The sequence below is a fragment of the Tachyglossus aculeatus genome, chromosome 20 (assembly GCF_015852505.1).
Source record: "Tachyglossus aculeatus isolate mTacAcu1 chromosome 20, mTacAcu1.pri, whole genome shotgun sequence".
Lineage (NCBI taxonomy): Eukaryota > Metazoa > Chordata > Mammalia > Monotremata > Tachyglossidae > Tachyglossus > Tachyglossus aculeatus.
Window position 1 is genome coordinate 8,057,911 of NC_052085.1, and position 27,560 is coordinate 8,085,470.

At 50.3% G+C, this 27,560-nt stretch overlaps 1 protein-coding gene across 1 annotated transcript in view; it reads right to left on the reverse strand.

The window, feature by feature from the left end:
• Positions 1 to 20,270, reverse strand: part of FOXO1 (forkhead box O1) — an 87,820-nt gene extending 67,550 nt beyond the window's left edge. Inside the window, 1 exon segment of the mRNA XM_038761753.1 lies at positions 19,621 to 20,270. Coding sequence (XP_038617681.1) covers positions 19,621 to 20,208 — 588 coding nt within the window. The 5' untranslated portion in view covers positions 20,209 to 20,270.
• Positions 20,271 to 27,560: the final 7,290 nt, after the last annotated feature.

A 27,560-nucleotide genomic window follows, 5' to 3' on the forward strand; every position in this document is an offset into this window, starting at 1 on the left:
TGTATATTTGGGAGGCCACGCAAGCCAGTTGTTCAAGTCACCACGATAACTACGCTCTAGGGAGTGAGGGCAAGCCAGCGGCTTACCTGGGGCCCGAATGCACACTATCAACTTATCTGTTGCACAATATGAATATTGCACTCATTTCTTACCTTTCAAAAAAAAAGTGCGGGTTGCTGGGGGCAGGGAGTGGGGAGGGAGAGAAGGGCACTGCCAGTCCTCCAGGCTCCCTAAGAACATTCTTCCTGAGAGGAATAGGATTTAGGTATCTTTTGGCTCAGAGGAAAGAGCCTGGGCTTTGGAGTCAGAGGTCATGGGTTCAAATTCCGGCTCCGCCACTTGTCAGCTGTGTGACTTTGGGCAAGTCATTTAACTTCTCTGTGCCTCCGTTGCCTCATCTGTAAAATGGGGATTAAAACTGTGAGCCCCACGTGGGCCAACCTGATCACCTTGTAACCTCCCCAGCGCTTAAAACAGTGCTCTGCACATAGTAAGCGCTTAACAAATGCCATTATTATTATTTGGGGGGTTGTTTTTCTTTAAGAGCAGGGTCAAAGGATAGGGGAGTGGTTGCTCTCGGGGTGACTTAAAAAGTCCCAAATTTTCATATTTCCTCAGGTGACGTCCAAGTCATCCTGAATGATGCATTCAGTTCTGCCACAACTCAAGTGTTTGCTGCACGATAATGATAATAATTATTATTAATAATACAAATGATGATAGGTATTTGTTAAAGACTTACTCGGTGCCAAGCACTGTTCTAATCAATGGAGTAGATTATTACTATTTTGGTATTATGGTGAAGTGCTTACCATGTGTCCAGCAATGTTCTAAGTGCTGAGGTTATCAAGTTGATCCAATCAGACACAATCCCTGTCCCACTTGGGGCTCACATTCTAAGGGGGAAGCAGAACAGGGATCTTATCGCCATTCTGACAAACAAGGAAACTGAGGCAGAGGGCAGTTGACTCACCCAAGGTCATTTGGCAAGCTAGTTTCAGACCTCGGCCGGAAGGCAACGGCAGATCAGGCAATGTTCTTCTGGCCGCAGGTGTCTTTTTTGGATGCCGTGCCGCGTTGGAAGAGACGGTCTGCGGGCACACGGTGAGCGAAGCAGAGCGAGTCTTCCATTCTTCCGGGTTCTGCCAGGGAGCCGCCCCGCTCGGTGGGAGCACCAGGAGTTCCGGAAACGGCCACATCTTCCCGACTCTCCCCAGCAGCCAGTCTGGCATTCATCTGCTTCATCTGGATTGAACTGTTCTCTTGTGTTTTCCATCCCTAGACCCCAGCGCTTTGACTACCAAATCTTCATTCATTTTCTGTGCCTCAGTTTCTGCATCTGTAAAACGGGGGTGCCAACTTTCTCCCTTCTACTTAGACCGACTACCCCATGGGGCACAGGGACTGGATCCAACCTGATTATCTTGTGCCTACCCCAGAGCTTCATTCGGTGCTTGGCACTTAACGTTTAAGCTCACTGTGTGCAGAGAACATGTCTGTTTATTGTTGTATTGTACTCTCCCAAGTTCTTAGTACAGTGCTCTGCACACAGTCAGTGCTCAATAAACACAACTGAATGAATCAACAAATTCCATTAAATATATATATATATATATATATATATATATATATATATATATATATGCCTCTCTCCCCATTAGCTTGGAAGCTACCTGAAGGTATTGAACACACAACCACATGCAGCAACTTATGAACATACCTTTACTTTATTTGTTTATATTAATGTCTGTCTCCCCTTCTAGACCGTAAGCTCCCTGTGGGCAGGGAATGTGCCTACCAACTCTATTTTATTGTACTCTCCCAAGCACATATTACAGTGCTCCACACACAGTAAGCCCTTAGGAAATACCCCTGATTGATCGATACTGCTTTGGGATGCTAACCGTGACCACCATATGGTCAAGGGAACAGAGTTTCCAAATCAACATGCACCGCCTTTAGGACACCTAGATTACCCCAATATTGCAGAATCAGATTTTGATACTTCCACCTTAGTAACGAGGTGGATTTATAGAGCAACAGAGGATGTCTAAGCACTTTCTTTTATAAATTTAGGCACTAAATGACTAATTATCAGTAAGTCCATTATAATAAGTAAAGAAATAAATATACTTATCCACTAGGGCATCTGTAAGCATTTTGTGGGCAGGGAACATTTCTACCAACTCTGTTGCATTACACTCTCCCAAACACTTAGTACAGTGCTCTGCACACAGTAATCACTTAATAACAGTGATTATCATTTCTACATTGCAAATGCCTCAAACAAGAGACAGCCTCTACCCATTAGGAAATCTTGGTTTTCTACGTATACTATCAAGCATCTAATGCAGTATTACACACACACTCTCTCTCTCTCTCTCTCTCTCTCTCTCTCTCTCTCTCTCTCTCGGTACTTAAAAAGTAGTATTAATGGTGGTATTTCCTGAGTGCTTACTATCTGCCAAGCACAGTACTAAGCGTTGGATAGATTGAGAATCTGCAGATGGAACCCAGTCCCCAATCCACTTGGGACTCACAGAGAAGCAGCCTGGCCTAGGGGAAAGAGCCTGGGCTTGGAAGCCAGAGGACTTGGGTTCTAATCCTGCTCTGTCATGTATCTGCTGTGTGACCTCGGGCAGGTCAATTCCCTTCTCTATGCCTCAGTTACCCCCATCTGTAAAACGGGGATTCAATACCTGTTCCCCCTCCTTCTTAAAGCTGTGAGCCCCCCGTGGGACAGGGACTATGTCCCACCTGATTAACCTGTAACTACCCCAGCACTTAGAACGGTGCCTGACCCAGAGTAAGGGCTTAATAAATGCCACTGTTATTATTATAGTCTATTAGGAGGAAGAAAGATATTGAATCCCCACATTACAGATGAGGAAAGAGAGGAGTAACTTGCCCGGGTGACAAAGCAGGCAAGTGGTAGAAGCGAGATTAGAACTCAGGCCTCTGGACTCCCACTATGCTTTGTGACAAACAATCTGCTAAGTAGGAAATGAAGTCACGTCAGGGACCACAGCTGGGAAACAAGGACTAGAACGAAATTCCTTAGTAGAAAGGAACAGGAGTTAATCCGTATTTTCTGGGGCTAAGATGTATAAAGGACAGGAACCTGAAAGGCTAATAGTAAATATTTCGGGGAAGGGAATAGGGAAAGAAAGGTGTTCAGGAGATAGGAAACAGTCCTCAAAAGAAAGTATTCAGGGACCACGTTTCATACCAACAGATTCAGTGCTGTAGACAGAAATTCCAATTTACAAGACCTTAGAGTCGATTAACTCAGTATCGTCAGGCACAGACATTAAAAGCCCCACAGCACGTTACATAAATTTAGGACTAACCCCAGTCAAATTTCCGGATGCAAATGCCCTCTACAGAGTATCGCTCACCTAAACCACAAAGTTGTATTCCTCCACCCTCTACTTTTCACCCCACCCCAACAATCGCCCTGACATAGGCATCTCTCTCTCTCGCACGTGTGTGAGCGTGCACACATGCGTGCTTTCCTCAACCATTCCAATCAAAAATAGAGCACATTCCCTAAGCTTTCGGTCTGAAACCTTTGTGGTCGGACCGTAGAATCAGCGTGGCCTAGTGGAAAGAGCACAGGACTTGGAGTCGGCAGACTGGGGTTCTAATCCCAGCTCTGACACTTGCCTCCCTTCTGATCTCGGGCAACAGAGTTGGTAGACACGATCCCTGCCCGTGAGGCGCTTACCTAGCGCTTCTTTTTTCAACAAAGTTGCTTTTACTTCAGGTCCAAAGCTGAAATGGCCCCAGGAAGTCACCCTGAATTTATTTACTCGATTGCCAGAGGTGAAAATGTTTGTAGAGTTTAAAATACAACAAATAAAATGCAACCACGCAGGGGGACGCTTGTTGCTGAAAATATAAACGTCTCAGGTGCTTTTCCCTCAGCCAATAGCGTGTGCTGAGCACTTAATGCTCAACACTATACTAAGCACTTGGGGTGGGGGGGAGAGTACAACAGAGTTTAGCAGACATGATCCCTGCCTTCAAGGGTCTTACAATCAGATGGGAGAGACAGACACTAAAAATAAGTGACAGGTAGGGCGAAGTGACCGAGTTTTTACTCTCCCATGCTCTTAGTACAATGCTTTGTAAAGTAAGCGCTCAATAAATATGATTGATGGACTGACTGACACCTCCCCGCCACACTGCTCTTTCCTGCAGCTGTTTTCTACTTTGACCGCTGCACAGTACCCTCTGAGCCTGAAAAGACAAAGAATCAATGATATTTACTGAGCGCTTACTGTGTGCACAGCACTGTACTAAGCGCTTGGGAGAGTACAATAGAACAGAGCTGGTAGACACATTTCCTGCCCACAGAGACCTTTACAGTCTAGAGTACCACCTGGCCAGGGGAAACCACAGTGTCTCTCAGGGATCTCCTGAGACAGAAATAAATGGAAAGAGACATTCTCATTTATTTACAGGAGGGTTTACTGGTTGCTTTTGGTTTTTAAACCAAAATGGCAAAAATAAGGGGACGTAACCCCACAGAGGAGCGCCAAGGCATAATAATAAAATTAATTGTGATGTCTGTCCAGCGCTCACTGTGATCTAAGCACTCTGCTTAGCACTGGGATATGTTGCCAATTTGTACTTCCCAAGCGCTTAGTACAGTGCTCTGCACATAGTAAGCGCTCAATAAATATGATTGATTGATTGATTGATTGGGATAAATACCAGGTCATCGGGTCGGATGTAGACCCTGTCCCTGATGGGTTTCCCGATCTAAGAGGCAAGAAGAGCTGTTCTTTTATCCCCATTTTACCGACGAGGCACGTGTCCCCTAACTCTGTTTCACCGTTTCTGGAGCGCCGAGAACAGTGCTCTGCCCACAGTAAGCGCTCAAATACCACCGACTGACTTGCCCAGGCCCTGTGCCTCCCAAGTCTGTGCTCTTTCCACCAGGCCACATTTCTTCTTCTCTTTATAACAACTCAGTTTTACCTTTCTTTGACCTGCCCTCCCACTAATGGAAGAGGCCCAAATTTGCAATCAGTCCGATCGCAGGAAGCCAGGCAAGAGAATCCTGAATCCAAAGCCAGCCCAAGCCTAAATGGGCCCTTTCGAGACAGACAGCCACTCTTAACAACCCACCTGATGAATGCCACAGGAAAACCAGTAGCGTAGTTTTAGCCGGGAAAGGTCACACATGTGGGCTCTTCAAACTGCAGGATCGAGGAGGAAAAGTTACTAAAAACCACTGATGTACCTGCTCAACATTTCTGCTGCCCCTGCAGGATATAACTCATTTGCACAATAAATGTGGTCTAACAAGTCACTTCAGTCTTATCTGTCTGCATAGTTTAAACTGTCAGTGATGGGTAACTGAAACTCCACCCACGTTCCAGTTTCTGCTCAAGACTCAGGCATGGAGGCATGAAGGCATCTGCTGGCCTATTTCTGACAGAGTACCAAGGCGGCACGGTACTGATGTGATGGGGGTCACTCGCAGGGTTGCCGTCTCACCGCAGGGCAAGGAGACGCGGTCGCCTTTGGGACTTTTCCTTTGTGAAATTCAGGGCAATTTTTTTCTTCCCCCCAGAAATCACTGGCCCAGAGACGGCATCCGTCCGACACCCCGTAAGAAACAGCCACGTGAGAGGTGAGAGGACGGTTTCCAGATCCCGGGGGGCTATTCCACCCTCGCGGCAGATTCGGCTGGAAACGACACAGGCTTGGGAGGCAGAGGACAGGGGTTCTCATCCCGACTCCGCCACTTGTCTGCTGTGTGACCTTGGGCAACTCACAACTTCTCTGTGCCTCAGTTATCTGTAAAATGGGGATTAAGACTGAGCCCCATATGGGACAACCTGATTACCTTGTAACTACCCCAGTGCCTACAACAGTGCTTGGCACATAGTAAGTGCTTAACAAATACCATCATCATTATTATTATTATTATCATTATTCAGTGGAAAGAGAAGATTAAACTGACAAATTAACACAAATCCAGAATCTTCCCTCCCACACCACGAGCCCCACTCCCCTTCTCTGGAAATTACTTTTTCTAAAAGGTAAGTGGAAAACACACATAAAGCCAGTTAAGCTAACCTCAGTTTGAATTCAAGGCCAAAAGGATCTACGCTTCTGAATTAGTGGATGTTGCAGGGCTAAACATTATCTTCACCTTTTTGCATGCTCACGTGCAGACGTTACGGTTGATCTAGAAACCAGAACTCTCAAGCGCTGACACTTGATTAGAGTGGCATATAATTCTGCAAACTCCAACTTGAACAAAGAAGATTAAATGTCAAAGTAAATTAAGAGGCTGAAATGTTTCTCAATAGTCACCTGTATGCCAGGAGGCAGACAGCTTATGTGGTCTCAAAGGGACCTCTGGCAATCTCTGTGCCCTTAATTGTCATAGTAATACAAGAAGGTTTAAAGAAAAAACAACACTCAAACAGAATGCACCTGCATTTATTTAAATAATTATAAATGCTGATTTTAAATATGTGTCGACTGAAACTTGGAGGAAAGTCACAGTCTAAGCATGATTTTTGCTCTCGTTTGGAGAAGGTACAATATGATAATCTACTGCAAAGTCAGGAAAGTCACACTAAGGAATTTCTTGGAGCAAAATGATAAGCCTCCATTAGCTACCCAAGTACAAAAGTCACCTAATTATTACTGTTAAACCCCAGTAGTACTTACCTACATATCTTTATACTCTACAACTTCCGTCTGTCAGTAATTTTGATGTCAGTCTCCCGCACTGGATTGTCAACTCCTTGAGGGCAAGGAACAGGTCTTCTAAATTCTACTGCGCACCTTTCAAGTGGGTACAGTGCTCTGTACCCACTCACTATGTACTCCCGATTGGTTAGTTAAACAGCTTGAGGACTTAAAAGACAAACCCTTGTTCTTTCATGCTCTCAACTCCATCAGAACTAGGAAGATTCGATCTGGGTTTAGCCCCTTTAACAAACAGAGATGAAGAACCGTGAAGCCTGCTGGATTGGACCGGGAAACTAAAGATTGGAAGAGAAGCGGTACGGGGGAGTGATTTACAAGCTTGACAAACACGGCCTTCCCTGCTAATCCCTGCTGGCCCAGTTGGTTCTTGGATAAAGTATATTTTTCATTACCAATCTGGGGGACGCCGTTGGGGAATTGGAGGACGAGTTCCCAACAGCAAGCATTCACCTGGGAAGAAAAATACTGCACCAGTCAGAAGAAATGGCTGTCGGCAGGGTACATAGCATCAGTCCTGTTGAGAGCTTGAAAACTGGACTGGACTGAAAACTCCTGGAGGGCAAGGATCATGGCTACCAACTCTACCGTACTGTACGCTCCCAAAAGCTCTGCCTCCAGTATGGGCTCAATAAATATCACTGCTTGAGTCGACTGTAATAAATAATCCTGACATTTTGGAACTGAGGGTATATTGTCGATCACCTCCTGGAGCTAACCTGGGATTGTTACTTCTCAGGCAAGTAGCAATGGGAATGGGAAGCAGCATGGCCCAGTGGCTAGAGCCTGGAATTTAGAAGGCCAAGAGTTCTAATCCCCGCTCCACCACCTGTCTGCTGTGTGACCTGGGGGAAGTCACTTCACCTCTCTGGGCTTCCGTTCCCTCATCTATAAAATGGGGATTGAGGCTGTGAGCCCCACATGGGACAGAGACTGTGTCCAACCCAATTTACTTGTACCCACCCCAGTGCTTAGTACAGTGCCTAGCACATAGTAAGCGCTTAACAAATGGCATAATTATTATACATCAATGCTTGGTTGTGGGAGAGGAGGAAACTGCTATAAAACCGAGGACTCAAATCCACCGGGGAGGCCAATCACGGCAAATCTCAGATTTGGGGTTGCTGCAGCTTGAGGATTTGAGCAGAAATAAGAATCTCATTAATAATTTTTTTTTTAAATCAGGCAGTGGCACCGCTAAGCAATCTCACTTGCTACAGCACAGTCCCCCTAAGCTGTCTACTTTGATTGGAGTGATTTCACTGTGGCAAAAAAATGAAAGCACCCTGCACAGCATATTCACCCAAAGCCCCACACCCAGAAAAGGCCAAGCCAGACTCATTAAAAGCCTGAAAGACGCAAGTGAAGCCGACCAAAGAGCTCTGCAAGTTCATTCTCATCAGAAATGGAGGCCTCGTTGGGAAAGACCACCACATTTCACATTCCTCCTCTCCTCACTGCCAATTCCTCCTCTCCTCACTGCCAATTCCTCCGCCACCTACCAAAGGATGGAGTCGGAACCAGTTTTCTGGATACGTTTTACATTCACAGAAGGCAGCACTATCACAGTCGGTGACTCTAGGAGCTAAGGGCTCTCTGCTGCAGATTTTTTACCCATCAAACATCATTTTTACATATAATGTGCGGTTAGATGAGTGACTCAAACCTGGGCTGGCCCTGCCTCTTTCCATCCCCTTCATACGCAGTAGGTGTAGGCTGAGAAGCAATGTGGCCTAGAGGAAACAGCCCCGGTAGTTGGGAGGCCTAGGTTCTAACCCCAGCTCTGCCACTTGCCTGATGCGTGACTTTGGGCAAGTCACTTAACTTCTCTGGGCCTCCGTTTCCCCATCTGTACGGGCGGGATGAAATACCTGTTCTCCCTCTCCCTTAGGCTGTGAGCCCCATGTGGGACAGGGACCGTGGCCGATGGGGGACAGGGACTGTAGCTGATCTGACTGTACCGTACCTAACCCAGTATGCGGCACAAGGTGCTGAATACCACAAAATTATTACTATTGTTTGTTGTTACCAAACCAAGGCCCCCTTCACAGCCTGAACCCAGTAAAAAAAAAAAAAAAAAGACCGAACCCACCACCAGCGCAATTGTAGTAAATTGATGATTTTGTAGATTAAAAGCCACCACAAGAGGCATTAAGTTCTCTCAACCCTGACACAAAAGCGAAATTGTGCCAAACTGCTGAATGCTGCATCTTTAATTTAATAATATGCACAGCCCACTGGGCAAGAACTGTGTCTAACTATATTGGGTCGGGGGAGACGGCCCCCTGCTCACACTGAGTGTGTGTTAAGTAGAGACAACCGGCAAGGCACACTAAGCGTCGGACAACCCGTATGCAAATGATTTCCTTTGACCCTGCTTCCAAGAAGTCAAAACCATTTAAATTACTTGACATTTCCTGGCAAAGACAGTTCCCAGCTCTGTGACACTTTGGTAGATAATACAATGTTTCTAAGCCTGCGCAGTGTGCAGTACAACTGGAAGTCGTTTGGCCTTCAATCTGAACGTGTGATGTCAAGATGGGGTCGGAGGAGGTTTCTTTTCATCCTCTGGCCCCACTGAATTACCTGATTACACCACCCTCCTTGCCTCAGGTCTCCTCGAGGTTTTTCCCCATAGGACTTCAAACTTCTTTCTACCCTTCTGGGGTCGTGAAAAGAGTCAAATCACAGACTGGGGATGGGGGGAGGTGAGGGAGAGGAAGTGGAGACAGAGGAGAAAGTGAGAAGCAGCGTGGACTAATGGATAGAGCACATGCCTGGGAGTCGGAGGACTTGGGTTCTAATCCCCGATCTGACAGGCATCTGCTGTGTGACTCTGGGCAAGTCACAAATTCTCTGTGCCTCGGTTATCTCCTCTGTAAAATGAGGATGAAGGCTGTGAGTCAGGGACCGTGCCCGACCTGATTAGCATGGATCTACCCAAGCACTTAGTACAGTTCCTGGCACATAGTAAGCCCTAAACAAATACCATCCAAAAAAAAAAAGGCCCCATAAGAGGTGAGCAGACACTGACAGGCAATCAGAACTTTTTCCCTGTCTTCCCTCCTGATATTCTAGCACAGTCCTCCGCTCCCTCCCTCTGGTTCTCCCTCTCCGGCTGGGCACCTGTTGAGAAGATTCTCCCTGCAATAATCCTGCTCTGAGCCTTTCGCTGGCAGCCGCAAAATACGGCTGATAAATTTCAAACCATCCTTGCCAGTTCCTTTCTGCTGCAGTTTACTTTCACTTGTTGATCCATGGTCCACACTGAGTAAACGAATAATGCCAGGCCTCCCCTGTAACTTTCAGGTTTCCAAAATGGTCAAAAGTGGTTTAAAGCAGATAGCGTAATAAGACAGTGTTAACCCGGACACCGATCAACTCGCTAGCGTGTGCCTTTAGACAGGCCCCGTTTCCCAGATTTGTTCCGAACAGCAGATGCAAGAAGCCATTTACCGTCAAATTATGGAAATAAAGATGGAGATCTGCCACCCGTTCCCATCCTCCTCGGTTCACAGATTTTTTTTTTTTTGATGATTATCTGATTAGCGAGAACAGCTTCTTCGCCGCTCTTAAGGCTTTGAGTGTATCATTAGGCTCATACCTATAACTAAAGCAACACAACCAACGCCACTGTAATTAACACAAACGTCAGCCACCAAGGATCTAGTCATAAACAAAAAAAGAATTCTTTAAAAAATAACGATAATAAATAATCAGAAGGGTCAAAGACCCGCAGTGTCTGTAAAGCAAGAGCCGGGGGGACCCCACAGGGCAAAACAGAAACAGAGAGTGGCTCTAGTTTCCACTAGTGAGAGGTGAGGTGTGTCACGAAGAAGCAATAACCACTTCCGTGGGCAGGGGAGCCGCCCCTTATGCAGATGCGGGAGCCACAACAGCTGGTTTGTGAAGATGCTTTGGAAACAAATAAAGGGCTTCTGTTCAGAGAAAAGAAGCCAGAGGATTCCTGAGCAGAGGCAATTCTGGAACCTGAGTCCATCTCAGCTAGTAGTCGGTCGATCGTATTTGAGCTCCTACTGTTTGCAGAGCACTGTACTAAGCGCTTAGGGGAGAGTGTAGTATAACGAGTCGGTAGACATGTTCCCCGCCCACAAGGAGCTTACAGTCTAGAGGGGGAAACAGACATTAATATAGATATGTTACAGATATGAACATAAGTGCTGTGGGGTTGAGGGTGGGGTGGAAAATCAAGGGTACAGATCCAGAAGCAATGGCAACGCAGGAGGCAGTGCAAGAAGAGTAAAAGGGGGCTTAATCGCGGAAGGCCACTTGGAGATGTGCAAAGACTGAAATCATATTCTACCTGCAATTTAATTTGGTGACTATCTCCCCCCACTGCACCCCAGGCTATAAAGTCCTTGACAGCAGGGACTGTGTCTACTAACTGTACTGTTATCTGCCAAGCACTCAGTGCAGTGCTCTGCACAGAGAACGCACTTGATAAACAGTATAAGAGCAAAAGCCACCCAGCCACCCACACCCTGCTGCCACTCAGGAAGATCGAACAGTCTTCCCTCCCCGCCAAGTTCAACTGTGAAAAGCACAGGTTAGAGAGAGAGAAAGAGAGAGAGAGAGTGTGTGTGTGTGTGTGCGTGTTAGTTAAGGGGAGTGGGCAATGTTGGGCTGCTTGAATACATGACTCCCCAGGTGCTCAGAGGATCCAGTGAGAAAGCCTTATCTTGCTACTGAAAGGGGCATACAAGTTGGGATCTTGCCCTTCTAACACCACCAGAGAAGGTGATTTTCGCTAGGGGGTTGGGGAGGAGAGACCGTAGCAGTGAATGCTGCCCTTCACAATCCACAAACCACCAGAAATGGGAAATATTTAGACTGACCATTCGGATTGGAAGTGACGCATTTGCTCTCTTGGTCGTCTTGACCGGTTTGAGCTGGCACCTTGGGCAGGTGTGATATTTTGGTCCCCTTCAAAAGCTGTTTTCCTCATGTGGAAGGTAATTGTATGTTGGCTAAAACCTCATGAAGTGAGCTACCGGCCTATTTTTGAGTTTTTCCTGCAGGGGCCGGCTTCCCGAAATTATTTCTGTTTACAGGTACCGAATCCGTAACCACTGCTTTACAGGTACCCGTGAATATTTTTTTGTTGTTGTTACGGATTACTTCTAAATGGCCTGAGACTTTTTCAGAATCTGTATTTGTGGCTTGGAATCACCACACCCTCCCATCTCTTAGCACACACAGACTTGGTCTACGATGACTTCAGCCACGGCCGCTTACTCCTCGGGCAGAAGTATCCAGTCACTTGGACTCGGCAGCTGTTCAGAGTTCAGCTCACCCAGATTTCACTTCCTCTGGTTCTGTTGGAACTGACCCTGCCATACGCCCGCATTCGGGCGAATTCAAGTTTAGGTTCCTCTGATTTCTCAGAGCTAAAATGACAGTGCAATCTTAGTTGTCTCTCCAGGGATCAAAAATAGCAGAGTTCACCCTACAATTAAGTTTTAATGATGTTTTTGATCACCACGATTTTCCAGCCTCTTTCTTCCCCTCTGTGTGCCCTTTTTCCAGCTTTAAATTCTCACCTCTCAATCAAGGCATCCTTCATGTAGGAGAAATTCAAATGCCTCCTCGGGGGATTGGTGGGGAAACAGATGTTACTGAGCGTGAAGGGTAAAATCGTTTAATGACCGGTGGTTAAATGGTAGATCACAAAAAACCAAGAGGTGGATGTCTCTGAGGTGACCTTCCCTCTGTTCCTCCCCAGGTGTTTTGGGGACCGTCCGGGCTGAATGATCCACTAGCCTGACTCCATGTCCCATTTCCACTACAACTCAGGAAATCCACTGTCACCACAACAGGCTTGGGTGCTGGTGGTGGAAAAAATAAAATAAAGAGAAACCATCCCGTCATCTCCCTTCACCCAGGGCCCCATGGGTAACACGCAGAAGTAACAAGCAGCATCACCCGGTGGAAAGAGTACAGGCCCGGCAGGTGAAGGACCCAGGTTCTAATCCTGGCACTGCCGCTACCCCGCTGTGTGGCCCGGGAACGTCACCGACCGTCTCTGTGCCGCAGTTTCTTCGGCTCAATCGATCGATCTCCCGCTTACTTAGAGTCCCAAGCAGGAAAGGGACCGTCTCCAATGCGCGTGTCTCTAATATCCTATAGGATTGCTATCACTGAATTGGATCAGAAGGGCAAAGGGTATTTATTAAGCACTTACTGTGTGCACAGCACTGTACTAAAGCACTGAGAAAATAGACAAAGGTGGAGAATTAGGCATGGTCCCTGTCCCTCAGTGGGATCAGAATCAAAAAATAAGGGAGAGAGAGGATCGGTGATAGGAAAGGTGAGAACGGTCTGTCATGAGGAGGTGGGAGAATGAAACCTGGAGAGCTGGGATGCAGCCCCTGCCCCCACCACTGGCAGAAGGGCTTAGAGGCATCTTCCTGCCTCTTCCAGGCGCCGTCTTCAGGGTCCCTGATCACTACCGCCTCCAGGTCTGACAGTTTGGTTCGTGTTCTCGGTGGAGAGCAGTCAGTATTAGGCATTTCTCAGGCCAGACCGCCGTAGTAATTTCCAGCCTCTATTGGATCAGGGTTCCAGAGGTTAGTTGCACAATTTCCTCCTAATTAAAAAAGTTCGATTCTTGCTGCGAAACACGTTTCTTGGCCTTGCTTGCTCAAAAATAAGTTTTATAACCTAACATATATCTAAATAACACATAGATGTAAAAATATAGAGATGGGAAGCTTTCTAATGTCTTGTTTTGTTTTGTTTGGTCAGCGCCTACTACGCGCCAGGCACCGCACAAAGCACTGGGGTGGATACAAGCTAATCGGGTTGGACACAGTCCACGTCCCACGTGGGACTCAGTCGTCACTCCCATTTTACGGATGAGGTAACTGGACCAGAGGAGTTAAGCGACTTGCCCAAAGTCACACAGCAGACACGTGGCAGAGCCGGAACTAGAATCCAGGTCCTCCGACTTCCAAGCCCTTGCTCTTTCCGCTAGGACACGCTGCTTCTCGGACTCCTTGGACTATCAAAACTCTGTAAGACCGGATTAATACCACGCTTAACACACCACAAAACAGAAATGGCACTGTAGCAGACAGTTTATTCTCCTCCACTCAGAAGAACAGATTCTGAGCAAACGTCTCAGTACCAGGGTCCAAGTCAAAACGGCCCCAATTTTTCCCTAAGAAACCGACCCAAACCTATCGTCGGTATTCTGTAATCAAAGCAGCGACTCCCAGTCCATACTCGACCTTCCGAATCACGCTCTCGCCGACAGTGACCGACCGTCTTTATTCATCTTAGCGCTTTAACTATTTCACCTTCATAAAACTCCAAGCAGCTCTGAATTAACAGCATCAGGATTCTCAGGTAACACCCAGGCAAGCGGCGCTACAAAATCCTTCCCAAACACCACGTGAGGAAACGCCAAGGTCATTCAGATAATGTTCGACTGAATTTAACCTAAGAGAATCTTGGGCTTCCTCTAAAGCCGAATGACCACTTCACGTGTGCCTTTGCGGTTTTTGATCCAAACTGAAAAGATGAATGAAAACTGCAAGCGCCCCTCCCCCTTCCAGAGTAAGCTCCAGGTAATCAGCAAAGACAAAGCACCTTTTAAAAAATGATTTTTACTTTCCAACTAACATATTGAAATGCCAAAAAAAACCCCCAACAGACTATGATTTAGGCCCAGCGAGATAACATACAGCATATTAAAATGGCATTAGTATTAACCGTAGGGAAATAGCTGCTCCTAAATGGGCATTTGTGCTTCAGAACTTGCTTAAAAAGTAGTTGAGACATAATCTGCTCTCTAAAGAGTTGACGGTAGACATTTTCTCCACTTTTATGCGTCTTGAGAACAGGAAAGTCTTTCAGATTCGAGAGTGAAACTTGGTTTTAACAAGTAGCACATTTGAAGCAAAGCACCGACCAGAAGGCAAGTTCTGAAAGAGGGAACGGCTCAAGTTTGTTTCTTTGCCTCTAAAATACCCTTTTACTCAAACTGAAAATACATTCGATAGAATCTTACCTCGTACCAACTGACTCTGATAACACCTGAAAGACTGAGTCATTTTCAAATGATGGTGCCTCATCCAGGCCGGTCAGACTTTTAATACTTGAGAATCTTGTACCTCAAAGCCTACGGTAATCAATGGTATCTACTGAGCGCTCACTATGTGCAGAGCGCTTGGGAGAATACACCTCTCCGACAGAGTTGGCAGAGGTGTCCCCTGCCCACAGTGAGTTTACAGTCCAGAGCTCATGGCACATTGCCAGTCATTCCCTTAAAGACCGGATACGATTTCAGTTCCTACCTCAGAAAGGACTAAACTAAGACGGGCAGAGCCTTGAGCTGCTATGGGTCTTTTTTTTTTTTTTTTAACATATCTTGTTTTAAGAAGGTTTAGTTCCCCAAGTCTAAAAAGAATGGTTTCAAACGTCAACCTTCCCTTTTGTTTGGTCTGGCTGGTTAAATGCTCGGGATTACCCGCAAATGGCTTAAAGGCCCGTAGGATGGCTCTTGGAGCAAATACGCAGAGCCTAGAAATTTGCCAAGTTGTTAAAAAATCGGTCTGGGGGAAAAATCACTTGGATCTGATGAGTTCTTCCACGACTGAGAAGGAGGAAGCATTTTTGCTGGGAAAAGTTCTGCCGACCGGAGAAGTTGCGCGCAATCCTCTTGTAATAAATCAATGGTGGACGAGGAATGAATTCATTCCCCAAACCCACTTCGAAAACTTCACACACAAAAGCTGGCAACCTGACTCGAGCAGCTGGACTTGGGATGATTTTCGGTGATGTAAGTAACTCGATCCTCCTGACAACCATTAACTACATCGACGGAGGCTTAGGTAAAACAATTGGTGTAACAACTGCCCAGGAAGCAGGAAGACTCGACGGGGCTGTGGCAGGGGAGGGAGAAGTTGGCGAGAGGTCCGCCCGCCTAGAACTTAGTCCAGTGCTCTGCACACGGTAAGCGCTCGATAAATACGACTGACTGAATGTACCTGGCAGAGTCAACACCTGTGTGGCCTTAGAGCCCGATTCGTCTCCCACCACCAGTGAAGAAAAACCTTTCCTTTTTTCTTCATTTGCTGCCAGTCCTCGGCTCTGCGGCTGGAGGCAAAGGCACCGGACTCCCACCCTGACTCTCTTACGGGCCGCACTGAAGAAAGGCCGGCAGGTTTACCCTTCCACGCTACAGGTGCCACACCATCCCGGTCCCGCTCTGCTCTCTCTTTTAGGGCCCCCCTGCCCCCAACCAATATCTTCCTGGAGCCCTGGGTTCTGGTCCCAGCTCCCCCATGTGCCTGCTGTGTGACCTTGGACAAGTCACTTAGCACCTCAGGGCCTCAGATTCCCCATCTATAAAATGGGGATAAAATACCTGTCCTCCCTCCCCCTGAAGACCGAGAGCCCCATGTGGAACAGGGACGGTGCCCGATCTGACGGTACGGCATCTACTCAGGGTCATGCTGGGCCAAACAGTAAGAGCTTAGATATTTTTGTTTCTGCCGCTGTTCAGCAAGGCTGGAGGGAAAAGGGGGAAAATGAGGTTCCCCTTCGACCTCAAACCCAGTCCCAACCCCTGACTGTGACCTCGCTGCGGGCAGGAATGCGTCCCTTGGTTGTTACAGTGTACTCTCCCAAGCACTTAGTCCAGCGCTCTGCACACAGTAGGCGCTCAATAAATACGCTTGAACGAATGACAGGGCATCCTCATTCCTCATGCACTCATTCAATCACATTTATTGAGCGCTTTCTCTGTGCAGAACACTGTACTAATCGCTCTGGCAAGTACAACAATAAACAGTGACATCCCCTGCCCACAGTGAGCTTAAACTCTAGAGAACTGGCTTCAATAATCACGGTGGTATTTATCATACACTTACTGGGTTCCAGGTGCCGTATTAAGCACCGGGTTAGACAAAATAATCACAACAGTCACAACCTCTGTCCCACAAGGCACTCACAGTCTGGAAATGGATCCCCATTTTACAGATGAGGAAACTGAGGCACGCAGAAGTGACTTGCCCCAAGTCGCAGAGCTGGGCCTGGAATCCAGGTACTGCTCCTCCTACATCCCCGCTCCAACCACGAGACAATCCATAACCAAGGTGGGGGGAGGGGGGTCCGTGGCTCAGTGGAAAGAGCCCGGGCTTGGGAGTCGGAGGTCACGGGTTCTAATCCCGACCGCCACTTGTCAGCTGGGTGCCTTTGGGCACGTCACGTCATTTCTCTGAGCCTCAGTTCGCTCATCTGTCAAATGGGGATGTACTGTCAAACTGTGGGCCCCACGGGGGACAACCTGATCACCTTGTATCCCCCCCAGCACTTAGAACAGTGCTTGGCACCTAGTAAGCGCCTAACAAATAGCAACATTATTATGATTCTTACTCTCCTGAGCGCTTAGACCAGTGCGCAGCGCCCTGTCAGCGTTCAATAGACAGGCCTGATGGAGGAAGGGGGCGGAGGGCTCGACCTCCATGGTCCGGTTTTTGGGGTTGGGGGAACGGCTTGGCCCTGGGGTTCCTGCCCTCCCCCCTGCAGACCGTCGCCCGCCCCGACCCCCACACGTGTACACACTCATGCATACGCACGCATTCATTCATTCAGTCGTATTTATTGAGCGCTTCCTGTGTGCAGAGCCCCGTACTAAGCGCTGGGGAAGTCCAAGTCAGCAACAGAGAAAGACGGTCCCTACCCAACCGCGGGCTCCCAGTCTGGAAGGGGGAGACGGTCGACAAAACAAAACACGGGGACAGGGGTCAAGATCGCCGGAACAAACAGAATTCCGGCTCTATGCGCATCCTTAACAAAATAAACAGGAGAGTAGATCCGGACCAGTAAAATGAATTAATGATGGCATTTATGATGCGCTTGCTATGTGCAAAGCGCTGTTCTAAGCGCTGGATAGAGTGATAGATCTGTACAAATATACATCCAAGTGCTGTGGCGAGGGGAATAATAATAATAATAATGATGATGGCATTTGTTACCATGCACGCATAGTGGCTAAGTGGAAAGAGCACGGGCTTTGGAATCCGAGGTCATGGGTTCAAATCCCGACTCTGCCAACTGCCAGCCGCGTGACTCTGGGCAAGTCACTTCACTTCTCTGAGCCTCGGTGACCTCATCTGTCAAATGGGGATGAAGACTGTGAGCCCCCCGGGGGACAACGTGATCACCTTGTAACCTCCCCAGTGCTTAGGACGGTGCTTTGCACATAGTAAGCGCTTACTAAATGCTGCCATTAATTAATGAATGCACGCGCACACACACACACACACACACATGCATGCACATACACACGCGCTGACACGCATGCACATGCAGGCGCCCGTCGGCGCTGCCTTGGCCGCCCCTCTAGGCTCCGAGGGAAACGGCAACCGGCTTCCCGCGGCGGGGACCCCCTCCCCACAGCACCTGTATATATGCTTGTACGTATTTATTGCTCTATTTATTTTATTTGTCCATATTTATTCTACTTATTTTATTTGATTACTATGTTTCGCTTTGTCGTCCGTCTCCCCCTTCTAGACTGTGAGCCCGCTGTTAGGATACGGACCGTCTCTAGATGTTGCCAACTTTTCCCAAGCGCAAATACACACATATATACGTACTTCCCATACATATATGTACTTCCCATACATACATATATGTATGTATATGTGTTTGTACATATTTATTCTATTTTGTTAATACGTTTTGTTTTGTCGTCCGTCCCCCCCCTTCCAGACTGTGAGCCCGCTGTTGGGTAGGGACCGTCTCCCGATGTTGCCAACTTGCCCTTCCCAAGCGCTTAGTCCAGTGCTCTGCACACAGTAAGCGCTCAATAAATACGACTGAATGAACGAATTAATGAACGAGGGAGGGGGCTGCATCCCTGCTCCCCAAGTCCTGGGGAGAGGACCCCCCCCGGGCCACACGTCTGCTGTGTGACCTGGGGCAAGTCACTTAAGTTCCCTGAGCCTCAGTGACCTCATCTGTAAAATTTGGTTTAATCAATCAATCAATCGTATTTATTGAGCGCTTACTGTGTGCAGAGCGCTGTACTAAGCGCTTGGGAAGTCCAAGTCGGCAACATATAGAGACAACCCCTACCCAACAGTGGGACGGCCTGATCACCTTGTTACCTCCCCAGTTTGGTTTAATCAATCAATATCAATCGTATTTACTGATCGCTTACTGTGTGCAGAGCGCTTGTACTAAGCGCTTGGGAAGTACAAGTCGGCGACATATAGAGACAGTCCCTGCCCAACAGCGGGGCAGCCTGATCACCTTGTTACCTCCCCAGTTTGGTTTAATCAATCAATCATATCAATGGTATTTACTGAGCGCTTACTGTGTGCAGAGCACTGTACTAAGCGCTTGGGAAGCACAAGTTTGCAACATATAGAGACGGTCCCTGCCCGACAGTGGGACAGCCTGATCACCTTGTTACCTCCCCAGTTTGTTTTAATCAATCAATCAATATCAATCGCATTTACTGAGCGCTTACAGTGTGCAGAGCTCTGTACCAAGTGCTTGGGAAGTACAAGTCGGCGACATATAGAGACAGTCCCTGCCCAACAGCGGGGCAGCCTGATCACCTTGTTACCTCCCCAGTTTGTTTTAATCAATCAATCAATATCAATCGTATTTACTGAGCGCTTACTGTGCGCAGAGCGCTGCACCAAGCGCTTGGGAAGTACAAGTTGGCGACCTATAGAGACGGTCCCTACTCAACAGTGGGCTCACAGCCTGACCACCTTGTTACTTCCCCAGTGCTCCGCACATAGTAAGCGCTTGCCAATGCCATCGTCCTCGTTCTCCTCATCGTTATCACTGTTGCGATTTAACCCCAACCCCGCCCCGTGTCGGGGTCCCCCCGGGTCTGACCTTCCACCCCGCCGAGCTGTTGCTGTCGCCCTTGTCCTTGAAGTAGGGGATGCTCTTGACCATCCACTCGTAGATCTGGGACAGCGTGAGCCGCTTCTCGGCCGAGCTCTCGATGGCCTTGGTGATCAGGTCGGCGTACGACAGGTTGCCCCAAGCGTTGCGGCGGGACGAGCTGGTCTTGCGGGGCTGGCCCGGCGGCGGAGGGGGGACCGGAGGGACCGGCGGAGGAGGAGGGACCGGCGGAGGGGGGACCGGGTGCCCCCGGGGCGGGTCCGGGCCCGCGAAGTCGCCGCACAGTCCGGCCGCCGCCGCCGCTGACACCACGCCGCCCGGGGGCCGCTGGAAGTCGTCGCTCTCCTCCAGCAGGCTCAGGTTGCCGAGGAAGTCGCCGGTCCCGGGCCCGTCCCCGCCGTTGCCGTTGCCGCCGGCCGGAGCCGGGCTCGGGCTGGCCGCCGAGGCCCCCGCGGCCGCCGGGCCCGGGCCGGGCGGGTTGAAGTCGGGTCGGGGCAGCGGCCAGGTGCACGAGCGGGGCCGGGCCAGCGGCTCGAAGTCCGGGTCGATCTCCACCGGCCGCGGCGGCTCGGCCATGGTGGCCCCGGAGCCCCGGGGGCGGGCGGAAGGCACGGCCGCCACGGGGGACTGGTTAGGAAGGCGGCCCGGCGCCGCTCATGGGACCCGTCGGTCGGGGGCTGGGGGCTCGGTCCGCGCTCCCCCGGAACCCCCCGGGCCCCTCCCCCCGGACCCCGGACCCCGGACCCCGGACCCCTGCCCGCGCCGCCCGCGCCGCCCGGTGAGTGGGGCAGCGGCAACTCGGCGGCCCGCGCCGCACTTGGGGGCTCCGCTAACACCGCCCCGCCGGGAGGGCGGGAGGGCGGGGGCGGGGCCGCGGAGGGGGCGGGGCCGCGGAGGGGGCGGGGCCGCGGAGGGGGCGGGGCGGAGGAGGCGGAGGAGGAGGAGGCCGGTCCCGCCCGGGCCCCGCCCCCGGGCGCCCTTGATTGACGGCCCGCGCCTCGACCAATGGGCGTCCGCGCCTGCGCGCGCGCCGCCCGCCCGGGGAAGGCTCGGCCCGGACCCCTCAGGCCCCCGGGGGCGCGCGGGCACCCGCGGCGAGGGGGGCCGGGGGGCGCTCAGGCCAGTGCTCCGCGCACAGGGAGCGCCCGGTAAAACACGATTGAATGAATGAATGAGTGAGGGAGTGAGGGAGTGAGTGGGTGAGGGTGGGTGAGTGGGTGTTTGTGTGAGTCGGTGTTGATGAGAGTGGGTGAGTGAGACTGGGTGGGTGGGTGTTTGTGAGAGTGGGTGGGTGGGTGTTTGTGTGGGTGGGTGAGACTGGGTGGGTGGGTGTTTGGGTGAGACTGGGTGGGTGGGTGAGTGGGTGTTTGCGTGGGTGGGTGAGTGGGTGTTTGGGTGAGTGGGTGAGAGTGGGTGTGACGGTGGGTGGGTGGGTGTTTGCGTGGGTGGGTGAGACTGGGTGGGTGGGTGGGTGGGTGTTTGCGTGGGTGGGTGTGGGTGGGTGAGGGTAGGTGCTTGTGTGGGTGTGTGGGGGGGTGGTTGAGTGGGTGTTTGTGTGAGTGGGTGGGTGAGTGTGGGTGAGTGAGTGTGGGGGTGGGTGACGGTGTTTGAGTGGGTGGGTGAGTGGGTGTTTTGTGTGAGTGGGTGAGGGTGGGTGGGTGAGTGGGTGTTTTTGTGTGAGTGGGTGAGGGTGGGTGGGTGAGTGGGTGTTTGGGGGTGGGTGAGTGGGTGTTTGTGTGGGGGTGGGTGAGTGGGTGTTTGTGTGTGAGTGGGTGAGTGGATGTTTTTGTGTGAGTGGGTGTTTGTGTGGGGGTGGGTGAGTGGATGTTTTTGTGTGAGTGGGTGTTTTGTGGGGGTGGGTGAGTGGGTGTTTGTGTGTGAGTGGGTGAGTGGGTGTTTGGGGGTGGGTGAGTGGGTGTTTGTGTGGGGGTGGGTGAGTGGGTGTTTTTGTGTGGGGGTGAGTGGGTGTTTGTGTGAGTGGGTGGGTGAGTGGGTGTTTCGGTGAGTGGGTGAGTGTGGGGATGGGTGATGATGATGATGATGATGGCATTTGTTAAGTGCCTACTATGTGCCCGGCACTTTTCTAAACACCGGGGGAAGCAGCGTGGCTCAGTGGACAGAGCACGGGCTTGGGAGTCAGCGGTCGTGGGTTCAAATTCCGGCTCTGCCACTTCATTCATTCATTCATTCAATCGTATTTATTGAGCGCTTACTGTGTGCAGAGCCCTGTACTAAGCGCTGGGGAAGTACAAGTTCGTTCATTCATTCATTCAATCGTATTTATTGAGCGCTTACTGTGTGCGGAGCCCTGTACTAAGCGCTTGGGAAGTCCAAGTCGGCAACATCTAGAGACGGTCCCTACCCAACGGCGGGCTCACGGTCTAGAAGGGGGAGACGGACAACGAAAGAAGACATATTAACCAAATAAAATAAATAGAATAAATATGCACAAGTAAAATAAACAGAGGAATAAATATGTACAAATATATATATACGGGTGCTGTGGGAGGTCATTCATTCAATCGTATTTATTGAGCGCTTACTGTGCGCAGAGCGCTGTACGAAGCGCTTGAGAAGTCCAAGTTGGCAACATAGAGAGACGGTCCCTACCCAACAGCGGGCTCACAGTCTAGAAGGGGGAGACGGGCGACAAAACAGGACATGTTCACCAAATAAAATAAATAGAATATGTACAAATAAAATAAATAAATAATAATAAATAGAGAAATAAATGTGTACATATACAGGTGCCGTGGGAGGCCATTCATTCATTCAATCGTATTTATTGAGCGCTTACTGTGTGCACAGCACTGTACTAAGCGCTTGGGAAGTCCCAGTTGGCATTCATTCATTCATTCATTCAATCGTATTTATTGAGCGCTTACTGTGTACAGAGCACTGTAACTAAGCGCTTGGGAAGTCCAAGTTGGCATTCATTCAATCGTATTTATTGAGCGCTTACTGTGTGCAGAGCACTGTACTAAGCGCTTGGGAAGTCCAAGTTGGCATTCATTCATTCATTCATTCAATCGTATTTATTGAACGCTTACTGTGTGCAGAGCACTGTACTAAGGGCTTGGGAAGTCCAAGTTGGCATTCATTCATTCATTCATTCATTCATTCATTCAATCGTATTAATTGAGCGCTTACTGTGTGCAGAGCACTGTACTAAGCGCTTGGGAAGTCCAAGTTGGCATTCATTCATTCAATCGTATTTATTGAGCACTTACTGTGTGCAGAGCGCTGTACTAAGCGCTTGGGAAGTCCAAGTTGGCAACATACAGAGACGGTCCCTACCCAACAGCGGGTTCACAGTCTAGAAGGGGGAGACGGACAACAAAACAAGACATATTAACAAAATGAAATAAATAGAATAAATATGTACAAATAAAATAAGTAATCTTACAATCCCCATTTTACAGAGGAGGTAACTGAGGCCCAGAGAAGTGAAGTGACTTGGCCAAAGTCACCCAGCCGACAAGTCTCGGAGCCGGGATTCAAACCCATGAAGTGACTTGGCCAAAGTCACCCAGCCGACAAGTGGCGGAGCCGGGATTCGAACCCATGACCTCTGACTCCCAAGGCCGGTCTCTTTCCACTGAAGCCACGCTGCTTCCCCAAACCGGGCTCCTCCTGCCTCAGCGGAAAGAGCGCGGGCTTGGGAGTCGGAGGTCGTGGGTTCGAGTCCCGACACCGCCACTTGCCAGCTGGGTGACTTTGGCCAAGTCACTTCACTTCTCTGGGCCTCAGTTCCCTCATCTGTCAAATGGGGGATGAAGATTGTGAGCCCCCCGTGGGACAGCCTCATCACCCTGTATCCTCCCCAGCGCTTAGAACAGTGCTTTGCACAGAGTAAGCGCTTAACAGATACCCAAATTGTTATTATTATTATTATTAAAGCAAGCTGTCTCTCCAAGTGAGGGGGGCGGGGGCAGTGACCGCCGACCCTTCTCCGTCCGGGATGGCCGCAGGGGTCCGGTCCCGTCCGGCCCCGTCCGGTCCGCTCCGGTCCGGTCCGGTGCCGGGCCCCCGGGGGGCTGTGGAGCCGGCTCCGGCTCGGGCCCGCGCACGCGCACAGACTCCGCCTCCGTCCCTCCCCCGGCTGCCTCCTACAGACACGCCCAGGCCACGCCCCTTTCCGCGCTGGGGCCACGCCCCTCCCGTCCAGGCCACGCCCCCTTCCGCGCCGTGGCACGCCCCTCCCGTCCAGGCCACGTCCCCATCCGCGCCGTGGCACGCCCCTCGCGTCCAGGCCACACCCCCACCCGCACCGTGGCTCGCCCCCTCTCGTCCAGGCCACGCCCTTCTCGTCCAGGCCACACCCCCACCCGCGCCAGGGGCACGCCCCGCCCGTCCAGGCCACGCCCCTCTCGTCCAGGCCACGCCCCCGTCCGCGCCGTGGCACGCCTCATCCGCCCCGTAGCACGCCCCTCTCGTCCAGGTAACGACCTTCTCGTCCAGGCCACACCCCCACCCGCGCCAGGGGCACGCCCCCCCTCGTCCAGGCCACGCCCCCATCCGCGCCGTGGCACGCCCCATCCCGTCAATCAATCAATCAAGCGTATTTATTGAGCGCTTACTGTGTGCAGAGCACTGTACTAAGCGCCCCTCACGTCCAAGCCACGCCCCCATCCGCGCCAGGCCACGCCCCCTCCGGTCCAGGCCACGCCCCTCCCACACGGGCCCCGCCCCCACCCCGACTCCCTCCTCTAGCCACGCCCCCTTTCGGACGAGGTCGCGCCCCTTTCTTGTCAGGCCACGCCCCTCCGGTCCTGGCCACGCCCCCAATCGCGCCGGTGGCACGCCCCCTAGCGTCCAGGCGACGCCCCTGCCCCGTCCCCGACCGCCTCTAACCACGCCCCCTTCCGGTCAGGCCACGCCCCCTCCCGCCCCCCTCCTCCACCGCGTGGAAAACCGCGGGCTTAATCATAATAATGGCATTTTATTAAGCGCTTACTATGTGCGAAGCACTGTTCTAAGCGCTGGGGGGCGGTACAAGGTACTTCCCAAGCGCTTAGTACAGTGCTCTGCACACAGTAAGCGCTCAATAAATACGATTGATGATGATGATGATGATGATGCCCAAGATCACACAGCAGACAAGTGGCGGAGCCAGAATTAGAACCCGTGACCTCTTCTCTTCTCTATGTATCTCTAATACATACATATTTATTACTCTATTTATTTATTTATTTATTTTACTTGTATATTTCTATCCTATTTGTTTTATTTTGTTGGTATGTTTGGTTCTGTTCTCTGTCTCCCCCTTTTAGACTGTGAGCCCACTGTTGGGTAGGGACTGTCTCTATGTGTTGCCAATTTGTACTTCCCAAGCGCTTAGTACAGTGCTCTGCACATAGTAAGCGCTCAATAAATACGATTGATTGATTGATTGATTCTCTAGGAACGCCTGACAGCATTCACCGGCTAGACGCTGCGGAGGCCTGTCGGGGCGGAGGTCTGCCCCAATCCCAGTGGCCATAGCCCCGAGCGTTTAGCAAATGGAGGAGGGCGCGGAGGGCACCTGCAGCCTAATTTCTACTTCAACATCTTCTGTGAAATCGGGATTAAGCCTGTGAATCCCGTGTGGGACGTGGACTGTGTCCAACCTTGTGTCCACCCCCATGCTTAGAACGGTGCCCGCCACAGAGTAAGCGCTTAACAAATAACATTAAGAAAAGGTCATCTAATGGAAAGGATAAGGTTGGATAGTATTATGATCGTTATTATTATTAATAATTATTATTATGAGAACTGGGGAGGGGAGCAAGGAAAAGGGAGAGAGAGCACCAGGACCAAGAGGGGGAAGAAAAAGCCATTTTTCCACCCAGGCAGGCAGAGCAACTCTTGAGACTGCATCTGTCTCTTGCTACTGCTTTAGTGACCTACACGGGAATTATATTTAGTTCTGGAGCCACAGACCACCCATTCATGCCCGCCCTTTACCCGCAAAAATATGCACTCAGTGCTTCTGTAACGGGTGTTTTCACTCAGCGCGTTGGATAGAACACTGTAAGGGAATCAGTTTGTCTGGGTAGAACGCGACAAGACGTCGGAAGGAACTGGCGAGGGCACTTAATAATAATAATAATAAATAATAATGGCATTTGTTAAGCGCTTACTAAGTGCAAAGCACTGTTCTAAGCGCTGGGGGGGGATACAAGGTGATCAGGTTGTCCCACGTGGGGCTCACCGTCTTAATCCCCATTTTACAGATGAGGGAACTGAGGCTCGGAGAAGTTAAGTGACTTGCCCAAGGTCACACAGCTGACAACTGGCGGAGTTGGCATTTGAACCCATGACCTCTGACTCCAAAGCCCGGGCTCTTTCCACTGAGCCACGCTACTTCTCACTTGCCACTTAAGTGGCACCGGACCATCAGTCTATAATACATATCTATTATAGATATACATATATATATATAATATATATATATATATGTTATACATATCTATTCTATTTTATTTTGTTAGTATGTTTGGTTTTGCTCTCTGTCTCCCCCTTTTAGCCTGTGAGCCCACTGTTGGGTAGGGACTGTCTCTATATGTTGCCAATTTGTACTTCCCAAGCGCTTAGTACAGTACTCTGCACACAGTAAGCACTCAATAAATACGACTGATGATGATGATGATCAGTCTGGACTATTTACTGGGCACTTATTGCATGCAGAACACTGTACTAAGCGCTTGGAAGAGTACAATATAACAAGAGTTCATAGACCCAATCCCTGCCCTTAAGGAGCTCAGGATCTAGCGGGAGAACGTAAGTATGCCAGACAAGGCCCACGTACTGTACTATGAGTTTTCCTGAGCAGGGGATTCGTCAGGAATGGAACCGCTGCATTACTGGAGAACGGAGTGTATCTACTTACCCAGCCCGACCCACAACTTTGCTGGGTAAACTGAGGTACCGCAGGTCTCTCCTGGCAGGATAGCCACCTCTGAACCCTACTGCTAGAGGGGTAAGATATGACTACCCTCTTTCCCCAGCTCTTCCCCCAAGGTGGGGAAGCTGGGGTGAGGGAGGGAGAGAAGGAGAAGAAGAAGGGCAGCCTTGGCCGTGACTTCTCCGCTGTCTCCCGGTGGGTGGTCTCTTCATTTGTTCTTTCCCCCGTTCCTCCGACACCCGTACCGGTATCCAGATAAAACCATTCCACCGCTTCACTGCCCGTACCCCTGGGGTACAGGTCTACCCGCTCTTTCGGTTAAGAAGGTGCCCGGGAATTTTCCTGAGTGGAACGGCGACCACGGCTGCGGTGTGTCGGTCTTTTCTGGGGAGGTGCGGGGAGGGGACCCTTGTTGGCCGCCCACACTCTGGCAGATTGGCCGCTTTGAAAAGGAAATGTTGACCTGTGGGGCTCTCGGAATGGATGGGGAGCCAAAGAGGGGGCGAGCACAGTGGGAATGAGGTTAAAGAGAGCCCCCCCATACACACACACACACCTCCAGAAGAAATCAGGGAACTGCGGCAGGCTTCCCTTGACCTTTGGCCAATCCATCCCTGCCCCTCTGCTGCTGCGGTCATTCAGGGGGGTGTTTTCCAGCCGGGCAGCGGGATCGTGATGTCCTGAAGCTGGAGAGTGGGGCTAGAAGTGGAAACACAATGGACCTTGTGTCCCAGGGAGCCTGAGAAACAATTCCTATTTCAGTTTTTTTAAATGGAAGGACGTTTCTTTCCAGAGAAACTGGGTCCCCCTCGGTTGAAGGCCGAACAGCTCAAACAGACAGCTACCACTTCTAGAAAATCCTCTTTTTGAAATTCAGAACGGGGTCGCTGAGGAGCACAATGGATCTTTGGCCCAGAAGTTGGAAGAGAATAAAGGGAGGCTTTGCACAGCCAAGCCACTAGTTCCCGAGCCAAGCTCAAACCCACGGAGAGAATCTTATCACAAGTAGTAACGTCTCTGAAAATCAAAGATGGCTATATTT